General features: G+C 37.0%; 1 protein-coding gene across 1 annotated transcript in view; it reads left to right on the top strand.

The window, feature by feature from the left end:
- Window positions 1-12,513, top strand: part of LOC145688468 (tubulin alpha-1 chain-like) — a 36,509-nt gene extending 23,996 nt beyond the window's left edge. The window contains exons 3-4 of the mRNA XM_081762734.1: window positions 411-712; window positions 11,387-12,513. Coding sequence (XP_081618860.1) covers window positions 411-712; window positions 11,387-12,211 — 1,127 coding nt within the window. The 3' untranslated portion in view covers window positions 12,212-12,513. The remainder of the gene's footprint in view (window positions 1-410; window positions 713-11,386) is intronic.
- The last annotated feature ends 7,926 nt before the right edge of the window (window positions 12,514-20,439 follow it).

Here is a 20,439-nt window from a genome sequence, read left to right as displayed (position 1 = left end):
CACTTTCTTCATTCCACAATTTCATTCATCACTCTCTCTCCTTTAGCCTAACCAGCATAAGTATGGGACGTAAAACTTAAATATTTCATTTCCTTTTTGAAAAAGTCAGTGGGGATTATTAAGGCGTTATGCTGTTTATATACATAAACTGACGGCAACTTCGATTCGATAGCAATGCGTTTTAAGTATTTTTTTCGGCGGGTTAGAATGTGTGATTTTTATTTATTTTATTTATTTTTTTTGTAATTCTTGAGTCAGTTTCTGCATATATATATATATATATATATATATATATATATATATATATAATTAGAAGTATTATTTTCAGTTTTATTTAAAACTAAGTTACTTTAAAATATTCATTTTTTTAAATACAATGCAAGGTGTTTGAAAACAATCTTTATTTTCAGATGAAGTTAGAACAGGGACCTATCGCCAGTTGTTTCATCCAGAACAACTAATAACTGGTAAAGAAGATGCGGCTAATAATTATGCAAGAGGCCACTACACAATAGGAAAAGAAATTGTTGATCTGGTTCTGGACAGAGTTCGAAAGTTGTCTGATCAGTGCACTGGACTTCAGGGATTTTTAATTTTTCACTCTTTCGGAGGAGGAACTGGCTCAGGCTTCACGTCATTGTTGATGGAACGATTGTCAGTTGATTACGGCAAGAAGAGCAAATTGGAATTTGCCATATATCCAGCTCCACAGGTATGTCCATTTATTTGTAGAGATCGGATTCGTAAGATGCGTTGCAAAATAAGAACACTGCAAATATGCGACATCTTTACGAAACTTGTAGAACCGAATTAATACAGAATTTGCATGATTGTGCAAAAGACGTGTACATGTTTATTTCCAAGGGAAGGTACGGTGTAAATAAGATTATTAAAAGGCGAAACATTCTGTTGGCAAAATATGGGCGCTATTTCTAATAAGAACCATTCCATTAGCTGCTCCTGATATCACTTCAGGATGCCATCCACCTGCATTTACGATAGGTTTACCGGTGCTAGATTCCATTTGGCAAGGATTACACAAGGAAATCACGAACATTATTGTAGTTGGTTCAGTTAGCGTACACCAAACGGCAGAAAATACCCCACAAGTTTTGCATCTAATTTTATTCCTAACTTGCCAGGCTAGTACAAGAAATCCGAAAAGAGTCTAGTGGTTGCAGCGACGTGGATGGGAGCATTGACATGTTGAAACATCGACTGAGCATCAGCACTTCGCATCGAAAATGGCAACAGATTAATATTTGGTACGTGGCTGTCGTACGATACGTCAAAGGCTCTAGGATCGTTGCGCTATAAAAGCCAAAACCCTCCCCATCCAACCATTACCGACTGCCCCTCCTTGTCACTTGAAAATCTGTTGGTCTTCCTACTGTTCTTAGTCTTTGTGTTGAGGCTGTCGCTTGTGCTTATATCGGAGTCTGTTGCAGCGTCTGAGCTCTTGACAGCGTGGATTTATGCACACTAATTCAGGGCTCTCGTGACAACCACAATTTAGCTTCCAGACAACGTAGCTTTTCTTTCGCGGTGTGTTTCAGTGCCCATGTGGGTAATTTCTCATACCGTATGTCAAGTCGAAGTAAATTTGTTCATAACACGGATGTTTCGCCTATGTCGACTTAATTAGCAGTACGCCTTTTAAATGGTAACTAGCCTTCGGTTAGCAGGGGGCTCCGCCCCCAGACCCCCCCCCCCCCGAGTCTGCTCGGCTTACGGCCTCGCGTTTCTTATCTATCGTCCTTTGCATCAACAGTGAATTTCGTGATCTTGCTCTTCATATTTCCTGAATCTGCCCATCTGTTTTGGTTCAGAGACTTAAACACTGTGGGAGTTAGAGAAATGTTTAGAGCTTCAAAATGTGTTGGAGGAAAATGAAGATAAAACGGACAGAGTAACAAACGATGATTTAAAACTGATAGAAGACGCTGCTTTTAGCCAGCATCCTTTGTAGGAAGGCCAATTGGATTGGACACATCTTGCGGAGAAATTTTCATACCGCCATAGAGGGAAAGATGAAAGCGAGGAACAGGCCCAGACTGGCTACCTGGCAATTGCCAGGGGCCCTCGAGCCCGGGGAACCCCAGTGCTAAACAGTGGAGATAAAACGAATAACGCTGAATGCTGAACATAGAAATAAAGTAGTTTTTAAAAAATCATCAATTTTATGTTTTTTAAACATAAAAAACAACTTTGAAAACTTGGTAACGAAATTGGGAAAGTACATTACGTCAATTCAGTTTTTTTTTTTTTTTTTTTTTTTTTTTTTTTTTTTTTTTGAAAACAATGGCATCAAAATGGAAACACTTTTTTCCGAGAAAAAATTCCCACAGAGGAAAAAACTGAGTGGTGAACTCTGAAGATAATAGTAGCCGAATTTATCAGATTGTAAAATTGAAAACAATATATTTCAATATTTTAGGTTCGGCTTTGAACAGCATTTCTGACAGATTGTCCCAAACAAGGATATTTTAATTGCCTGCTCTTGGTTATACCCCCCCCCCTCTCAAATATGATGAGATTCTAACAGAAATCCCTGAAAATGTTTTTCAGAACGTAGTCGGCGCGCATGCCTTAGCTTGAGATAATTATAGAGCAAATTAATGTATGGATTGTGTTTGTAGCCTATTTGAAGTAAATTATGCGTTTTTATATTTTAGAAAATACTTTCCGTGAATAGTGTGCTCGGCGACGCCGGGGGACGTTATCTCTCGGACATTTGACGAGTTTAAGGCCATAGGTGCCTGTATCAGCAGTAAATATGTAAATACATTAGTAAAACTATTAGTATTATTTCATACATTTGATGATAAAACAAGTATTCTTCAGTTACATTTGGTTTTCTAACAACAGTAGTTTAGCTCAGTCATTAGTTGCTACTCTTCAAATAAGCATTCTGTAGAATCAACACCAGCAATAGCTTAAAAATTCTTGTCAAATTTAAGAAGCTTACTGCTCGGAGTTCGAAGACTATGCAACGCTACTACTTCAAGTGCTAAATTTGAAGTTCCGTACTAAGCCCGGTTCGGCCTAAGCTCTAAACTGCGATAAACAAAGCCACGTGAAACTAAATCTCGCTGACTTCCTGTTGCCTTACCGACACCTGCACTCCTCCGCAAAATAGTTCATAGTAATTGATTATTACTTTTACTATGAATCTCCATATAAAATTGCTACATTATTACGGTGTATAAATGACAAGAATATAATACGGGTTATCTAATAAAACTGTAATCGAGTGTGGTTAATAAAACAATAGAAATAAACAATAAGCATGCGCAGTAATTATGGCGCCAATTCAACTGTGGAGGTGTTCTGCTTTTAAGAGCCTGCCTTACCAAAAATAATACAAAATTTACCATTTTTCTTTTGCTTGTTTATTCATAAGTGAAAGGAGATAATAAACTGCAACTTACCACAATCATGGATAATGTTATTCCACAACAGAAAATATGAACCTGAAGAATGTTCAGTGTTGCCATCCACAGAAATTACAGTGTTGCCAGAATAACAATTCCCCTAAAATCTAAGTTAAGGTAGCGACTAGAACGAACTCAACTGCATTTGATTACGTATCACGTTGTTCTGGTTTGCGGTGAACTACTTTTTAAATAATAGTTGTATTTGGTTTGTAAGAAACAAAATAGTTTTAACATACAGTTATTAAAATTAAATAATAATGCTATTTAAAAAGTAGTTCACAGCAAGCCAAAACAACGATACATAATCAAATGCAGTTGAGTTCGTTCTTCTAGTCGCTGCCTTAACTTAGATTTTAGGGGAATTGTTATTCTGGGAACACTAATTTCTATGGATGGCAACACTGAACATTCTTCAGGCTTATATTTTCTGTTGTGGAATAACATTATCTATGATTGTGGTAAGTTGCAGTTTATTATTTCCTTTCACTTATGAATAAACAAGCAAAAGAAAAATGGTAAATTTTTTATTTTTAGTAAGGCAGGCTCTTAAGTCTGAATGACGTCTGACATGAATCCCGGTTCCGTGAGTGTTGTGTTGAAACACCTTTACTCACTAACTAGGGAAGTACATGAAGTGGTACGCGGGGATTTGCGTGTGTTATATATCGTTGGAAAGGTCATGCCAAGTATACCTCACATGTGAAATATCTCGCTTGAATGTGGCCTGTAGGGGGCGTGGCGACCATTTGAAAATCAGAAAAAGGCACGCTCCGAAACACCAGAAACACCAAAATAGGAAGCTATGATGTAATTGTTTTGAGACGCGGTATATATAGGTTTGAAAGGTAGCTGAATACGAATCTAACATCAAATGTTAAAAATCAAAATGGCGGACAAAATGCAAAACACTGCTATGGAACTGAAACTGGATATATGTTTTCGTGGTCGCTGAGTACGAATTGAATGTAAAAAGTGAAAAATGGAATATGACGGATCCAATGTGGAGGACGTAAAATGAAAAAAAAAAAAAAAAAAAAAAAACTGTACAGAACGGACATGTTATTCTTAGACATATAGTAGAAAAATACCTATAGTACATAAGGGGGCAAATAGGGGCAGATGATGTTTTACGATAAACAGGGAGCGTGGTTTGCTATACAATCATGCTGAAATTGAGGTACAGAATACAGGGCAGGTTTTGTAGGGCATATGAAAGTTTTATGATACGAACAGATTGCAATAATTTTACTACCAACTCCCCTCCCCCCGAAGAGACATGCGGGGATCGGCATGTGTTATATATCGTTGAAAAGCTCACATCGACTATACTTTACATCTGTAATATCTCACAAGAATGGCGCCTGTAGGATACATTGCGACTATTGGCAGATACCATCTGAAGATCCGAACAGTGAGTGAAAAGTGCGTGTTTAAAATATCGTTATGCTTCCATAACTGTCTTTCCGGTTTCACATTATGCCGTGTACACTTGTGGGAAATACGTATGACAAATGTCCACTCTCCGTAGTGGGGATGATACTGACATCGAGAGTAGTTTCGATCTTGTCTCTAATTCGAGACCGTGATGTGCTTTTCTAAATCGAGACGGAGCCCAGGTTCGTCTCGATACATATACGTTCATTCTGTAGTTCTGCACATTTTGTCCGCCATTTGGGATGCGTCATATTGCATTTTGCACTTTTAGCATTAGATTCGTGCCCCGCGACCACGAAAATATTTATCTACTTGCTTTCAGTTCCGTAGCAGTGTTTTGCATTTTGCCCGCCATATTGGATCAGTCATTTTGAATTTTACATTTTTTTATATCCGTTTTATTCATAGCTACGTCGAATGTATCTATATACCCAATTTTAGATCCATAGCTTTTTTGTAATTTGTGTCCGCCAATTTGATTTGTAAACATTTGATGTTAGATTCGTATTTAGCTATCTTTCGAACCTATATACACCGCGTCTCAAAACAATTACATCACAGCTTCCTATTTTGTTCATGTTTTCTGGTGTTTCGGAGCGTACCTTCTGATTTTGAAATGGTCGCCACGGTCCCTACAGGCCCCATTCAAGCGAGATATTTCACATGAGGTATACGCGGTGTGATCTTTTCAACGATATATAACACTTGCAGATCCCCGCGTACCACCTCATGTAGTTCCCTAGTAAGCAAGAATTGTTTACCAGCGAAATTCAAATATTTTTTAATCTTTCGACTTTTTTCTTTCTTTTCTGCTGCTGCTGAAGTATCTGGACAACACGAGACAGTGTTGTCAAAATGCACGTGTATAATTTGCTCCTCCCCGTGGGGAGTGGGAGTGATACCTCACTGGCCAATCGTATGTGACAAGTGAAAGGATACAAATATTTTGTTTATCGGAGTTTAGAGCTTACGCTGAACAGGAAATAGTGGAAGTGTCGATGTAGACTGAAGAAAGCTGCATTTTCGGGGAAAACTCGTCGTGAAAGGAGTGCTCGGGTTAAACGCACAAAGCATTGGGTCTGGAAGATATTTAATTTCATTTAAGACATTTTCAAACATTTACTTTATAAAATATGAATTATCTCTTTGTTAATTGTTTTAAATTCATTTTCGGAAAAGAACATGCTAGGGAAATTCCCGTAATTGAACGCGCAAAGTATCGGAAGTAACTTCAACAATAAAAGCATTTATTTTACGCTGGAAAATATTTGCCATGTAAGAAATTTTGAAACATTTATTTTATAATACATGAATTATATCTGTTTTAAATTAATATATTTGGTCTTCATATTTGGCGAACGTTACTAAGGCTCCTGAGATGACTCGATCTACATTTGTTCGTTTCTCCCTGTACCACATACACATTACAGGGTACAACTTTCGATATTTTAAGTTTAAATTATCAGGGTACAAGCACGAGACATACTAAATTTCCTATATAGATTTTGGCGGCATACCAACGTAAAATTTCAAAATGGTAGCTGTTTTTAAGAAAATAGCGGGTATCCACGCTACAAAACTCAATTTTCAGTCTTTTAAATAGAAATTTTCAGAGTAGAAGCACGAGACATTCTAAATTTTATATATATATATATATATATATATATATATCTATATATATATATATATATATATATATATATATATATCTATATATATAAAAGAGAACGCACAAAATCCTTTGTCCGCTCATCACGCTAATACGGCTGAACCGATTTCTTTCATTTTTGGGGGGTTGTTAGGATTTGGACCCTAGATGGTTTTTATCATATCACTTTAATTTTCAATTACCAGTGTCTTGAGATAATTGACCAATCAGGTGTCAATACGTACAAAAAATCCTTTGTCCGCTCATCACGCTAATACGGCTGAACCGATTTCTTTCATTTTTGGGGGGTTGTTAGGATGTGGACCCTAGATGGTTTTTATCATATCACTTTAATTTTCAATTACCAGTGTCTTGAGATAATTGACCATTCAGGTGTCCATACGTACAAATCCTTTGTTATTAGTTCATCATAGGTATAAAAATAAACGTATTTATATGCAACCCGCATGACCCTGTGACTCGGCGGGTTAACATAACTGACAGGCGCTATAAATCACTTGAAAGCGAAAAAGTAAAAATTATCTAAGTAACAAAGTTTATTGCGTTCCGGGATGACCGCAGCGAAGCGGGGCGGGTTGGGGTGACCGCAGCGAAGCGGGGCGGGTTAACATAAATGACAGGCGATATAATGTTAACATTAGTGCAATCTTCTATGGTTTTTATCATATCACTTGAAAGCGAAAAAGTAAAAATTATCTAAGTAACAAAGTTTATTGCGTTCCGGGGTGACCGCAGCGAAGCGGGGTGAACGCTGCTAGTATATATATATATATATAAATATTAGCGGCGATCCAACGTAAAATTTCAAAATGGCGGCCATTATTCAACTAGCGGGTATCCACGCTGCAGGGTGTAATTTTTGGACTTTTAAGTGGAAATTGAGGGTAGAAGCAAGAGACAATCTAAATTTCCTGTATAGATTTTCTCGCCGATCCAATGTAAATTTTCAAAATGCCATTTTTTTTTTTCCAAAACAGTAGTGAACAGAAAACTGTTGCAAGTTGCGACAATGACAATCTTGATATATAAATCACATTTTAACACTTATACCCCAAAGACATTGAAATATTTCGACAAAAAAAAAAAAAAAAAAAAAAAAAAAAACAATTAAACCTGAAAACACTCGAAAAAACCCATATGGGCCCAGGTGTTTTTTTTTTTTTTTTTTTTTTTTTTTTTTTTTTTTTTTCAGAAATACCAGTTTTTTTTAAACCCTGCTAGTAACTACATCGCTGGCTGTAGAAAAAGGCTTAATTCTACAACGTTAGCCTTTTACTGTGAAATGACAAATTTAACTCTACGTAGCATTTGTAGAGAAGTAATGTTTTATTGAAGTTTGCTCATGTATTATTTTTCTACGTATAATTATGCCCATGAGTAGAAGTGAACTAAGAATTCTTGATAATTTTAACATTTTTAAAGACATAATTTTGAGTTATTTGCAAATATTCAAATAGGCTTGCATGAAACTAATAAAATGAGTTTTCCTCTATTGAAGTAGGTAAAAAGTGTTGTAAGAGACCAGGCGACAGTTTATTATTATTATTATTACAAGGTGTGGCTATTAATTTCTAGGACTGCTCTAATAACACCAGAACATATGAAAAACGTACCCTTTTAATGTTTTGAAGTAATCCCCACCTGGCGTAATAGACTTCTGTGCTTGGCTGTAAAAGTTGTGGGAACAACTTTTAAAATCCTTTCGGAAGGCTCTTCAATGTCGACGTCGCGTGCTTCTTGATGTCTTCAACATCCACAAACCGTGTACCTTTCATCACAGTTTTGAGTTGTGGGAACAAAAAAGAAAAAACGGGGGTCAGGAGAGTATGGCGAATGATGCAGCTCCACGACCTCATACTTGGCCAAAAACCGCCTCACTGGCAACACAATGTGGAGGCGGGCGTTGTGCAACGGAAACCAACTCCCATTCTGTCGAAAACGGGGTCGGACAAGAACTTCTGCGTAATACTGTCCTGTAACAGTCGTGCCTGGTGGAACAAATTCATAAGTCCTTCACTATCGATGAAAGCGATTAATATGGCTTCAACCTTTTGTTTTTTGAAATCGAAACTTTTTCTGTTTAGGGGAGCTGGGTAACCACTATTCTGCGCTCTATCTCTTGGTTTCAGGGTCGTATTGGTAGCACCAGGATACGTCACCCGTTACTATCGAATCCAGGAAAGCAGGGTCAGCGTGAGCGTTGTCGATGAGTTCACCACACGCGTCCATTCTGAGTTGCGTTTGTTCGTCTGATAAACAGTGCGGAACAAGTCTGGAAAACACCTTGCGTTTCTCTAGATCTTGCGTCAGAATTTGGCGAACCATTTCTTTGGCGACTTTTAGTTCACTGGCCAGTATTCGAATAGTCAGTCGCCGATCCGATGTTACAAGCTCGGGAACTTTCTCAATTGTTTTAGGCGTACGTATGGAAATCGGCCTTCCGGTGTGGGCGTCATCTTCAACATTTTCGCGCCCGCCCCGAAAGCGTCCATACCATTCAAATGTGCGGGAACGGGATAATGCTTGCTCATCATACACTTGCTTCAACATTGCATGTGTTTCCGTCGCACTTTTGCCCAGTTTGAAGCAGAATTTGATGTTCACCCTTTGCTCCATTTCTGCACTTCCACAACACTGCACCAGATAAGTTTGCACGCGTCTTTTCCAGCCAAGCTTTTGTTTTCAACTGGCGCGCGCTTCTGGGAGCATGTGCAGATTTATTACCTTCCGGATACCAGTAGCGCCTCTCTCGGGCGAGTGATGGGTTTCGTGTTGTGACGTCAGTCCTGGATATTAATAGCCACACCTTGTATTATTATTATTGCTGCTGCTTCTTATTTTATTAACCGTCTCTCATGCAGTTTTACATTAATTTGGTAATGCTTTGATACGATTTTCTTATTTTCGTTCAGCTACATTTATGGCAGATATATATACAGGGTGAGTCAAAAGTCCTTGGACACCTGCATAGTTTGAAAATCGACGGAAAAGTAAAAAGTGATGATGGGAACAGAGGTTTGATGAGGGGCCGCAACTTTTGGAGTGTCATTCATGGTCGCCATCTTGAAATCCGCCATTTTGGATTCATTTTATTTTAAATGGGAAGGGAGGTGTATGACATTAAATAACACTAGCTTGAGCTCAGGAATTTAGTGGTGTAATTTTCTTTTCTTTTTTTTTTTCTATCTTGTACAGTTTAGAAGTTATTAATGTTCAAAGGTGGGAAATTACCTTGATACTGAATGCTACAACACACGTTCTACGTGTTGTCCATCCCGTGCAATGTACAACTGTAGTCGCCGCAACCACTCTGACTGCACACGGAGGAGAATGTCTCCTGAAATTTGATCACAGGCTTGTTGGATGCATTTCTCCAGGTGTTTCAAATCACGGATTGTCTCAGCATACACTATCTGCTTACGATGTCCCCATATATAAAAATCAAGGAGCGTTAAATCAGGGGATCTGGGCGGCCACTCCACGCGACCACGGCGACCAATCCACTTCCTTGGCAGTTGATCATCCAACCATTCACGGACACAGTCCATAGTGTGGAGGGGCTCCATCATACTGAAAATAAGATGGGGAAAATGCCGTCAGCGTTCAGTGTGGCAGGGAACACAAGGTCTTGCAGCAGCATCAGATACTGTGGTGCAGTTAAGGTGTTGTAAATGAAAAATGGCCCAATGATGCGGATGTCCCATATGCCACACCACACCATCATCTTCGCTGGACTATGTTCTCGACTCGGGTCAACCCAGTTCGGATTTGCGTCGCACCAGTATCGACAATTATGTCGATTAACCTCCCCGTTCAAAGTGAAATACGCCTCGTCGCTGAACAGTATGCCCTTGGCAAACGCAGGATCCAGTTCGTGTTGCTCAGTAGCCCACATGCAGAACTCCAACCGGCGATCAGGGACACCCTCGTTCAGTTTATGTTGCATGTGCAGCTTGTAAGGATGCTACTGATTGGCGTGCAATATCCGGACAACGGAGGATTGGCTTATTGCACATGCTGGCGACACACGACGGGTACTTCGTTTAGGACTTTTCACAAACTACGCAACAACCGCCGTTGCAGTTTCCTCATTGGTAGCAGTCTTTGGTCGCCCACTACATGTCCTATCTTGAACAGAGCCCGTCTCCTGGAATTTGGTGATCACGTGAGCCACCGTGCTGTGCGATACCGGTTTTCTGTCTGGGTGCCGTCTGTTGTAATCAGCTGCTATTTTTCGGTAGCTGCGTTCCCCTGATATAAGGATGATTTCGATCTTCTGTTCACGTGTCAGACCCATTTTAGATCACCTGGAACAAAGAGAGAACTGGGTCAGTATCAAGGTAATTTCCCACTTTTGAACATTAATAACTTCTAAACTGTACAAGATAGAAAAAAAAAATTACACCACTAAATTCCTGAGCTTAAGCTAGTGTTATTTGATGTGCCATACCCCCCCCCTTCCCATTTTAAAAAATTGACTTAAATCCAAAATGGCGGCCATGAATGACATACACTCCAAAAGTTGCGGCCCCTCATCAAACCTCTGTTTCCATAATCACTTTTTACTTTTCCCGTCGATTTTCAAACTTATGCAGGTGTCCAAGGACTTTTGACTCACCCTGTATATATTTACTCCGTTCAGTCTTGTACATTCTTAGTCATTTTGTTCTCATTAAAATGCATTCTTAGCTTTCATACAGTTCTGGAAAATACAAAGTTCTATTATTTAAGTGGGTTTTCTTTCAGAGGGATCCAGGGATAATTATTTTCATCGAAACTAAACAAAAAGTGAAAGTGTACTATACGTATATATGTGAAGAAATAATTCATTTTTTCATCTTTTCAGGTCTCTACTGCGGTTGTTGAACCTTACAATTCTGTTCTGACAACGCACACAACCTTAGAGCATTCAGACTGTGCTTTCATGGTAGACAATGAAGCTATTTACGATATTTGTAGAAGAAATCTGGACATAGAACGACCAACGTATACTAATCTCAATAGACTTATTGGGCAAATAGTGTCTTCTATAACAGCTTCTCTTCGCTTTGATGGGGCTTTAAATGTTGATCTCACTGAATTTCAAACGAACTTAGTTCCATATCCTCGAATTCATTTCCCTCTTGTAACTTATGCACCTGTAATCTCAGCAGAAAAAGCGTACCACGAACAATTGTCTGTTGCTGAAATTACTAACGCATGCTTTGAGCCTGCTAATCAAATGGTGAAATGTGATCCACGTCACGGTAAATACATGGCATGTTGCATGCTATACCGAGGAGATGTTGTGCCAAAAGATGTGAACGCTGCAATTGCAGCAATCAAAACAAAACGCACGATTCAGTTCGTTGATTGGTGTCCTACAGGATTCAAGGTAGGAATAAACTACCAACCTCCCACAGTCGTTCCAGGAGGAGACCTTGCCAAAGTCCAGCGCGCCGTGTGTATGTTAAGTAATACTACAGCTATTGCAGAAGCATGGGCCCGCTTGGATCATAAGTTTGACTTGATGTATGCTAAGAGAGCCTTTGTTCACTGGTATGTAGGTGAAGGCATGGAAGAAGGAGAATTTTCCGAAGCTCGTGAAGATCTGGCGGCACTTGAGAAGGATTATGAGGAAGTAGGCATGGATTCCGTTGAAGGCGAGGGAGAAGGTGCTGAGGAATATTAAGCTGTGCTTCCATAAATTCATTCCTAAATGAGACCAAGATACATATATTTTATATATTAGTGCTTTTCATTTAGTGTTTGTATATGCAATTTTATGTAACTTAGCATTAACGTTTTTTTTTTCTTAATTTTTATTTTAGTATATTCGTTAAAATGCCAAGTTGCTTGTAATGTAATTTTGTTACTGAGTTCCATACATTTGTCTTTCAATTATTATGATACTCAATCCCGATGACTGACTTTTGTACTTGGTTCTTATATTCTATATTTTTCAGAAATAAATTTCTTAAAAAAAGGAAAAAAGTACTAGTCTCTAACCACCGTGAAGCATAATTGAGATACAGTGAGTATAGCTTTTTAATACGTGTTAAATGAAATCCAAATTTTGTTTACAATATGTCATACTTGGGTGTGCAACAAAACCCTGTAAGATGTCAAATCATAAGTTCTGAAGTTATATGAATGTATAATTGCCTACGCAGTTTTTCTTTGAGAAAATAGGCTGAGAATTATTCTTGATATCCTGTCGCAATATATTTGAAATCCGGTTAGTCCGGTTTGAGTTTATAGTGCGTGTTTGGTTAAGGTCGTTACGAAATTCAACTTGACATACTGGTTGCAAAAATATATATATATATATATATATATATATATATATATATATATATATATATATATAAATAATAATAATAATAATAATAAAATAATAATAATCATAATAAATAAATCTAGGAATATGCCAATTCTTGTATAGGTGCAAATTGTTATATACGGGATGAGTTTCACTCCTTTATATAGTTCAATTTCCACCTATAGAGGAATTGGTGTTATACAATGTTATTTTGGTGCAACAAACCTTGGGATGGGGGCATGAGTGGTCGGTCAGCACATTTGCTGCCCTACACTGGAGTATGTTCTTTTCAAGCAATTTGCCAATTGTTCTCACGATTCTGTTGGACGCCTCAGTTAGCCCACCTGGTGTGGACGGACGCTGTCATCTTGTGCCCAAGTCAAACGCGATTTGACTTCGCTGATCTCATAAGAAATGACATTCTAGTGCGGATATTCTGTAATGTAGACACTGGCTTTGTCCACGTACCACAGTAATGGCGTAGTTCATGTAGTTGGAGTTTCTGAGCACTGTGTGTAAAGATTTGGAAAAGTTTTCTTTTGGAAAAATTGAAGTTTTTTTTTTCTTTTCAATGCGGTTTTGTTTAATATTTTTTTTTTTTTTTTTTAATTTTAACCTTAACGAGGAAACGATAGTACGTTTTCTATCTTGACGCAATAAAAATCGATCACTCGATAGTAAAAAGGACAAATCGGTGAACTCAATGGTTTGTGATAGAACGAATTGTTTGTAGCAATTAGAACAATGTTCTTTGATAAAAATATTTGAGAAAATTTAATGGCAATAATTATTTTGTAGATGTAGTATTTAGACTGAATGAAAAAAAATGTCGTTTACAATTTATGCATAAACTAAATCTTATTTCTTATTTTCCATTTTATTTTATTCAAAATGCAGGACACCATTGCGTGTAGGTTACGCGGAACAAGTGATTAAATATAATATAATTTATTCAGGCTACAGATTCGAGCGAGAGAAGGTTAAAACTACAACAAAATTTTCTACTTCAAATATATTCCAACAGGATATCAAGAACAATTTTACTACCATTAAACTATCATCATACCCAAAATAGGTGTTATGGCTTCATTTTTGAAACTGAATGCACATTAGGACCTAATATGTATCTGAAGCTCACAAGTGTTTCCCAAACTGAGAACGATGTGCAAGTGGAGTTCTATACCAAATAGGCATGGGTGTGCATCTGATTGTTGGTTTATGATGCAGAGGGGACGGTGGCTGTGGCAGAGCGCTTACCTTTGGTGCGTGGGTTTCCTCGGACATTTTTCCTCCGACATACTCATTCCATATTAAATCATTCACTTGCCTTAATTATCCGTGTCCTCTAATGGGCGTAATCGTGGGTAAATTTCTGTATCTGAGAGTATGAAGTGCGTAAGTCACAATTCCTTGTTTTCCAGAAAACAGCAAAAACACTTAAGCGCTAAATACATATTGGACATACTACATTATATACTTGGTTAATTACATCAACCCGTATACAACAATACACAACCAATCATTCGTTGCAGACCTGCGAAATATATATACAAAACTGGTTTTAACTCAGTTTCGCCGAAATTGGAGTTACGCACTTCATTCTCTCAGGTACAGATTTTTGGTTTGATTCTTGTCTGCAAGTTTGAATTTAAGCAACTCTCCACTGGTCTAGTGGCTACCGCTTGAGGAATTGGTGCACCTGGTCCCGGGTTCTATTCCGTTGGGAGAGAACAAATATTTAATTGGCCATAATCCTAAACTTTTAGTAATCATGCGTGAGACGTTAAACTAAACACGAATCTAAGTAACCTATACAATACATTTGACAAAGTGTGTAAACTCAGGACCTTAATACTACAAGCAAAATGACTGTTATTGCAACCAGCGACCTTAAAAACTTCAAAAGCTGCGGATCCTGGTAAAAAAAAAAAAAAAAAAAACCTATTAAGTTTGCAAATGCAATTTACACAACAAATAACACGAATAGTGTGACAAGCAAGGAAAGCAGAGAAACTAATATGTAAGACGACAAAAGCAAAAATTACAAGCTGAATTTTTAAAGTGTATAGCAAGGAAACAAGCACCCGAGTATATGTGGCGTAGTGGTTAACATACTAACCTATCAATCAGCTGATCCATGTTCGTATCTTAAGTGCAATTTTTTCTTTTTGTCGAAGGAACAGCCATTTCTTGTAGTATTAGAGTTTTATATGTGGTTTGATTCTGTTAGTTTTTCTTGTCTAATCTAATAATGCTGCAAGTATGATTCTACCTAGGTAATCAAAAATAAGGGCGTTCTAGATTTCTTTCCATTAATAAAATATAAAAATAAGCTTACATCCGAAACTAAATATACAAGTATTCGAAATGAAAGTAGCAAGTTGGTACTCAATACCGGCCAGAAGAGCAGAGCAAATATTACCTGAGGTGCTTTCAATTGCCTCTAGTATCTTTCTTAACTGTGAACTAACACCTTAAAAAAAAAAAAAATGCTATGAAATACTGGTCTGTTGAAAACATAAATAGGAACGAAAGAATATTAGTATTAGGGATGGCGTTTTTCGAAGAATCTGTTTTTCGATTTTCGGAAATTTCATTTTTAGTTTTTCGAAAAATTATTTATTTTTCGTTTTCTCAATTTTTTTCGTTTTCGAAAAATTCATATTTCGAAAAAATGTGGTCATCCCTAATTTCTTGACGTTTTATAGACAGTAAGATCGAATTGGTTTATTTTCTAAAATTACAGTGTTCTTAATTCTCTTTGCAAAATTTAAAGTCCAAGTAAATTGCATGAACGCTAATTTAACTCCTTGTTAAAGAACATCAAGAATCAGCATTATATGAATAAATATTACCAAAATACACATTATCCTTGGCATATTTACCAGTATGTATATATATATTAGTATTAAGTCCTAAAATATAAAGTGATTTTAATATACATAGGGTGTTAATTTTATACAAAAATCACTAGTGAAATACTTGGAATGAAAGAACAGAAAAAGCTCTCACGAACATCGGAAATACCACTATTGTTATTAATTTGATCTGTTGTAGCTCTAAAACTATGTACCTATCGAAGTAGTTCGAGAACCTTTGATACAAACTAATAAGAAGCTTAATTAATATGAACTCCATATAAATTTACACTCATGTCCAAAATGATTGTCGCATATCTATAACTGTCTTCTTGTAAGAATATAATTTGGTAATGGTTTCGCAGGGTTTTTAAATACTGATATTATGTGTATAATCGGGAAATGTATATTTGTGGTAAATTTCATAGGAAAAGTATTATAAATACGAAAGTTAGAATGAGTAAAACAAAATGTTACTAAATGGACAAGAAAGTTTTATTCTTATTTACTGCTCTTTTGACATGAAATTTGCCACATTGCATGTCTTTGCCGATTACACACATAGTAACATTGTAAGAAATACCAGGCGAATTCGTTATCAAATGATATTCCTGCAACAACATATTTATAGGTATGCGACAATAATTTTGGACATGTGTACATGTTTTACAATCTTGCATCACGTGCACATACATTTTATGCAACAAATGTAGAAATGGAAATGCAGTGTTCAGTAAGTAGACTTCCTCAACCATATTAGTTATACATGTTTCGTAGGATTCTGATAAATGGATAGCACATACTTTACTCTAAGGAAGTCCTTGGACAACCTTTTATAGGTTCATAGTTTTTGAACTACATAAAATCCAAAGTTACTTATTTTCGGGAGCTTATAACTGATTTTGCTGTTTCCAACGTTTGTTCATAAATAAGTATTAAAACAAAATTTAAATCAATTATAAAAATATACACATAGTTTTAATGTGATTTCACTGAATAGTGACTTGTGATATAGATGAACATAATTAAAATTCAACCCTTTCCTGTGGCTTTGTGATTAGCATATGTGCCTTTGGTGCACGTGGGCCCGGGTTCAATGATCAGTGAGAGAATATTGAAAGAATTACAGTGGTGCGGAACGTACTTTATCCTATTATCCACGTTTCTTATAGCCCCGGGGCTGGAAAAATTAACCTCAAGAATTATACATCAAAAATTAAAACTATTAATTAAAATTATTAATACTATGTTTCAAGGACTAATTTGAAAATAATAAACCCAATAGTATACATCTTATACAAGGACTACTCTTGAGATTTCATGAAAAAAAAAAAAAAAAAAAAAAAAAAAAAAAAAAAAAAAAAAAACAGTATATTATCGTGTTCAGGTGTGATTCTACTTCTCCGCGAACTTGCAATCATTCCAGTTGTTGAGAACTCTTTCTGCGGGAACTGACGTTGCTGGAAGAACCAAATATTTTCTGGCCAATTTTGAGAGTATGGGAAATCTGTGTCCTTTTTCTTGCACCACTGTAATGGGTCATCTGAGGGTCGTATTTGTGGATAGGACAAATAAGAGTTTACTTCATCAGCATGACTTGAAGATTGTAGAGTAGTGTATTGATCTCCAAGCAACATATCCACCACGCTACGAATTTCTTGATCATCTTTCCTCGAATCGTCACTGATACTTTTCGACTTTTCTTCAATGAATAATGTTTCAAGAGCAAGTTGCACTTCTTTCTTACGTTCACTAGTAAGAAATGGTAAGTGCTTGTATCGCGGATCAAGGACAGCTGCTATCATCAAAACGGACTTAGAAATCTTTTTTGTGTCTGTGCAACTTAAGTCTAAGCGCAGCTTTAAATCTTCAGCTATTTCCACTTAAGCACACTAGAAAGAGTAACATGTTCTTGGCTGCAAAAAACTGTAGTTGCTGCTTTCAGAGGTTCCAAACACTTTACAAGCTCTTTCCACTTGTCACTAGAAATTTCAAATTTACTTACATCATTTGATGATGTGAGAGTTCTGGCCATTAAAACGGCGTTGTTCTGTAAGTCGAGCAATCATCTCGTACGCACTATTCCACCTGGTTTTAACATGTATTAATTTGTTTTGGAAGCTCGAACAGTTCTTGTCTTTTACATAATTCATTGGAGGCTAAAGGACTGTGTTTAAAGTGTGCAACTAGGATAGAACACAATTTTAAGATGTCATCTACTTCGACTATTGATAGTCCCTTGTTGATGGTTATTGCACTATATGGGCAAAACAACGTGCACTTTCATACGGTAAGCAAGCCTCCGCTGCTACTATGTTGCTCGCATTGTCATGCACGATACCACAGTTTTTGTCTTCAATTTTTCAATCATATATACTGTCTGTTAGCGTGTCAGCAAGATTTCTTGCTGTATTTCTTTCTTCCATTTCAACTGTTTCTAGAACAAAATTTATTTTCTTTTGTTAAAGTGTGGCTATAGAGGTCCAACAATCAGTTGTTAACGCGATATAACCTGCATTAGCAAGTGTCCGCATAACATCACTTTTGCACTTCCTGTATAATACTTCCACCCAACGAGTGATAGTCTGGCGAGATGAAACGTGATATTTTGGCTCAACACTTGCCATGAGTTCGCGAAATCCTCTACCTTGGACTGTAGATAATGGCAAGAGATCATCAACAATAATGTTCGTTATTTTATCGTCCAATAACCCTTCGCGATGGCGGACAGGGCCGGTTACTTGGATAAAATGTTGGGATTTTACTTTGTTTTTTTCTCAGTTTAATTCTCTCACTTTCTAATAACGGAACACTTGGCTGAGAAGTGGAAACTACATCACGTATTCCCGATGTACTTGGTTGAGATGTGGAAACAATGAGTGTAATATTAGAAGCATCATTTATACCAGAAGCGCTTGGTGTAACATCCATAGATGACATCGATGTAATGCCACTTTCCACATTTGGTTCTGAATGTGATCTGGAATAATAATACAACTCTGAATAGAGAAACGGAACGTACAAGTCAAATATAACATAATACAATGCAAAACATACCATTGAATATTAAGCGACAGTAAGGAATAATCGAAATAAAGGGTACGGATCACTGCACTGAACTTTCTCGCTACCACTGTGGCATGTAGCTATTATAGAAATGTTTGATATATTAACAAAATTATAATAGGCGTTTACGGGGAACTTAGTACAAACAACACACACCCAATAGATGAAATTATCACCTGTCGACCTCTTTTTATTAGAAATGACTATACCATATTGTAAGTTAATAAAATATGAGAGAAATATCGCTTGAGCATTTCTTAATAAAATCTTCTGAAAAGAAAACTTGATCCTATGAAAAAATTACTCTTCGGTTTTTTATCAAAAATCACGACACATTGTAAGGTTGAATGAAATATGATCACAAGCCTCTGCGCCGATTTTGAGAAAGGTATCCGAAAAGAAGAGTAAACCACTTCTTCATGAGCACCGACTGTGAGATAGGCAGAAGGAGCCTGAGCCCCCTGAAATTCGTTTTGGCCTACGCATTTGTATTACAATTCTCATTAGAAGAAATTTGACACAACTGAATGGGTCTCCGCATAAGTAACACAGAAATCGGAATCATTGTGGACTTTTACGAATTAAATCACATTTTGTAGGGTTATTAATGAAATGTGTATTTATGAAGTACAATCGAATCGCTTAAGTAGTTTCGAGAATATCGATCGAGAAAAAACACCAAGAATAAATTATCTTTTCTGGATTTTTCTAGAAAAAAATATTGTTACTGTATTATAAGGTCATTAATGAAATATTGGTGTACGAAATATAAACGAAATCGTCAGAACTGTTTTTGAGAAATTCGTTTCTTTTAAGTTGAACGTCCCTCGGTTACTTCCCGAGGGTAAGGAAAATTGTGATGATGATGATAAAACATTAGAATGAAGAAACTGGGGGAAGTAGGAGAATTCTGAGAAAATCCATGTACATGGCATTTGTACACTAGAAATCTCACTTGGCACGAGCTAGGATTTAACCAAGGATCCCATACTCTAGAGGTGAGCACTCGACCACTGAGCCACCGCAGCCCTGTACATTTTTCTCATCCTTAAGTATACTACTTTTTTGAGAGTAGATAGATCAAAATCTCCCTAGAGAATCTTTAAAAACAAACTTTTTGATTGAGGTACGATTAACGGTATGGGTACTAGGCGAGTCTAAATACACCAGGTCGAGATAGATGAACGAACGGATAGACATCCGAATTTCAGTTTTGTGGTATGCAGAGAACATAAAACGTGTAAATCCGTTGATTATTTTAATTACCAAGTTTTCTTCGCTCGGAACTCAAAAGTAGAAAGGAACAATCTAATTTTTAAAAAAATCGAACTGACACATAGGTTTCATAGTTTTTAGTAATAAGTTTAATCTAAAAACTCATGCGTTTTCATAGCAAGTACTATAAATGTTGATAATACGAGGTCCTACAATAAAGTAGTAAGAATGTATTTTTTTTTCAACTGATGCTGGCAACCTGCAGACTGAAACTGCCGCCAGCGTGTGACCTTGAGCCTACTCCATTAGTACAGTACGTGAAACTAGAGGTTGAAAAGTGCAGTCGTATGTTGGACTCCCGTCACAACAATGGAAGCACGTAATATTGAGCAGCGCTACGCAATCTTCTGCGTGAAACTTGGTGAGACTGCCGCGGTAACGTCCCGGAAGCTTCAGCAG

This window comes from Thermobia domestica, chromosome 6, assembly GCF_964235325.1.
Source record: "Thermobia domestica chromosome 6, izTheDome1.hap1.1, whole genome shotgun sequence".
Taxonomy (NCBI): Eukaryota; Metazoa; Arthropoda; class Insecta; order Zygentoma; family Lepismatidae; genus Thermobia; species Thermobia domestica.
This window is presented reverse-complemented; position numbering and strand designations above follow the sequence as displayed.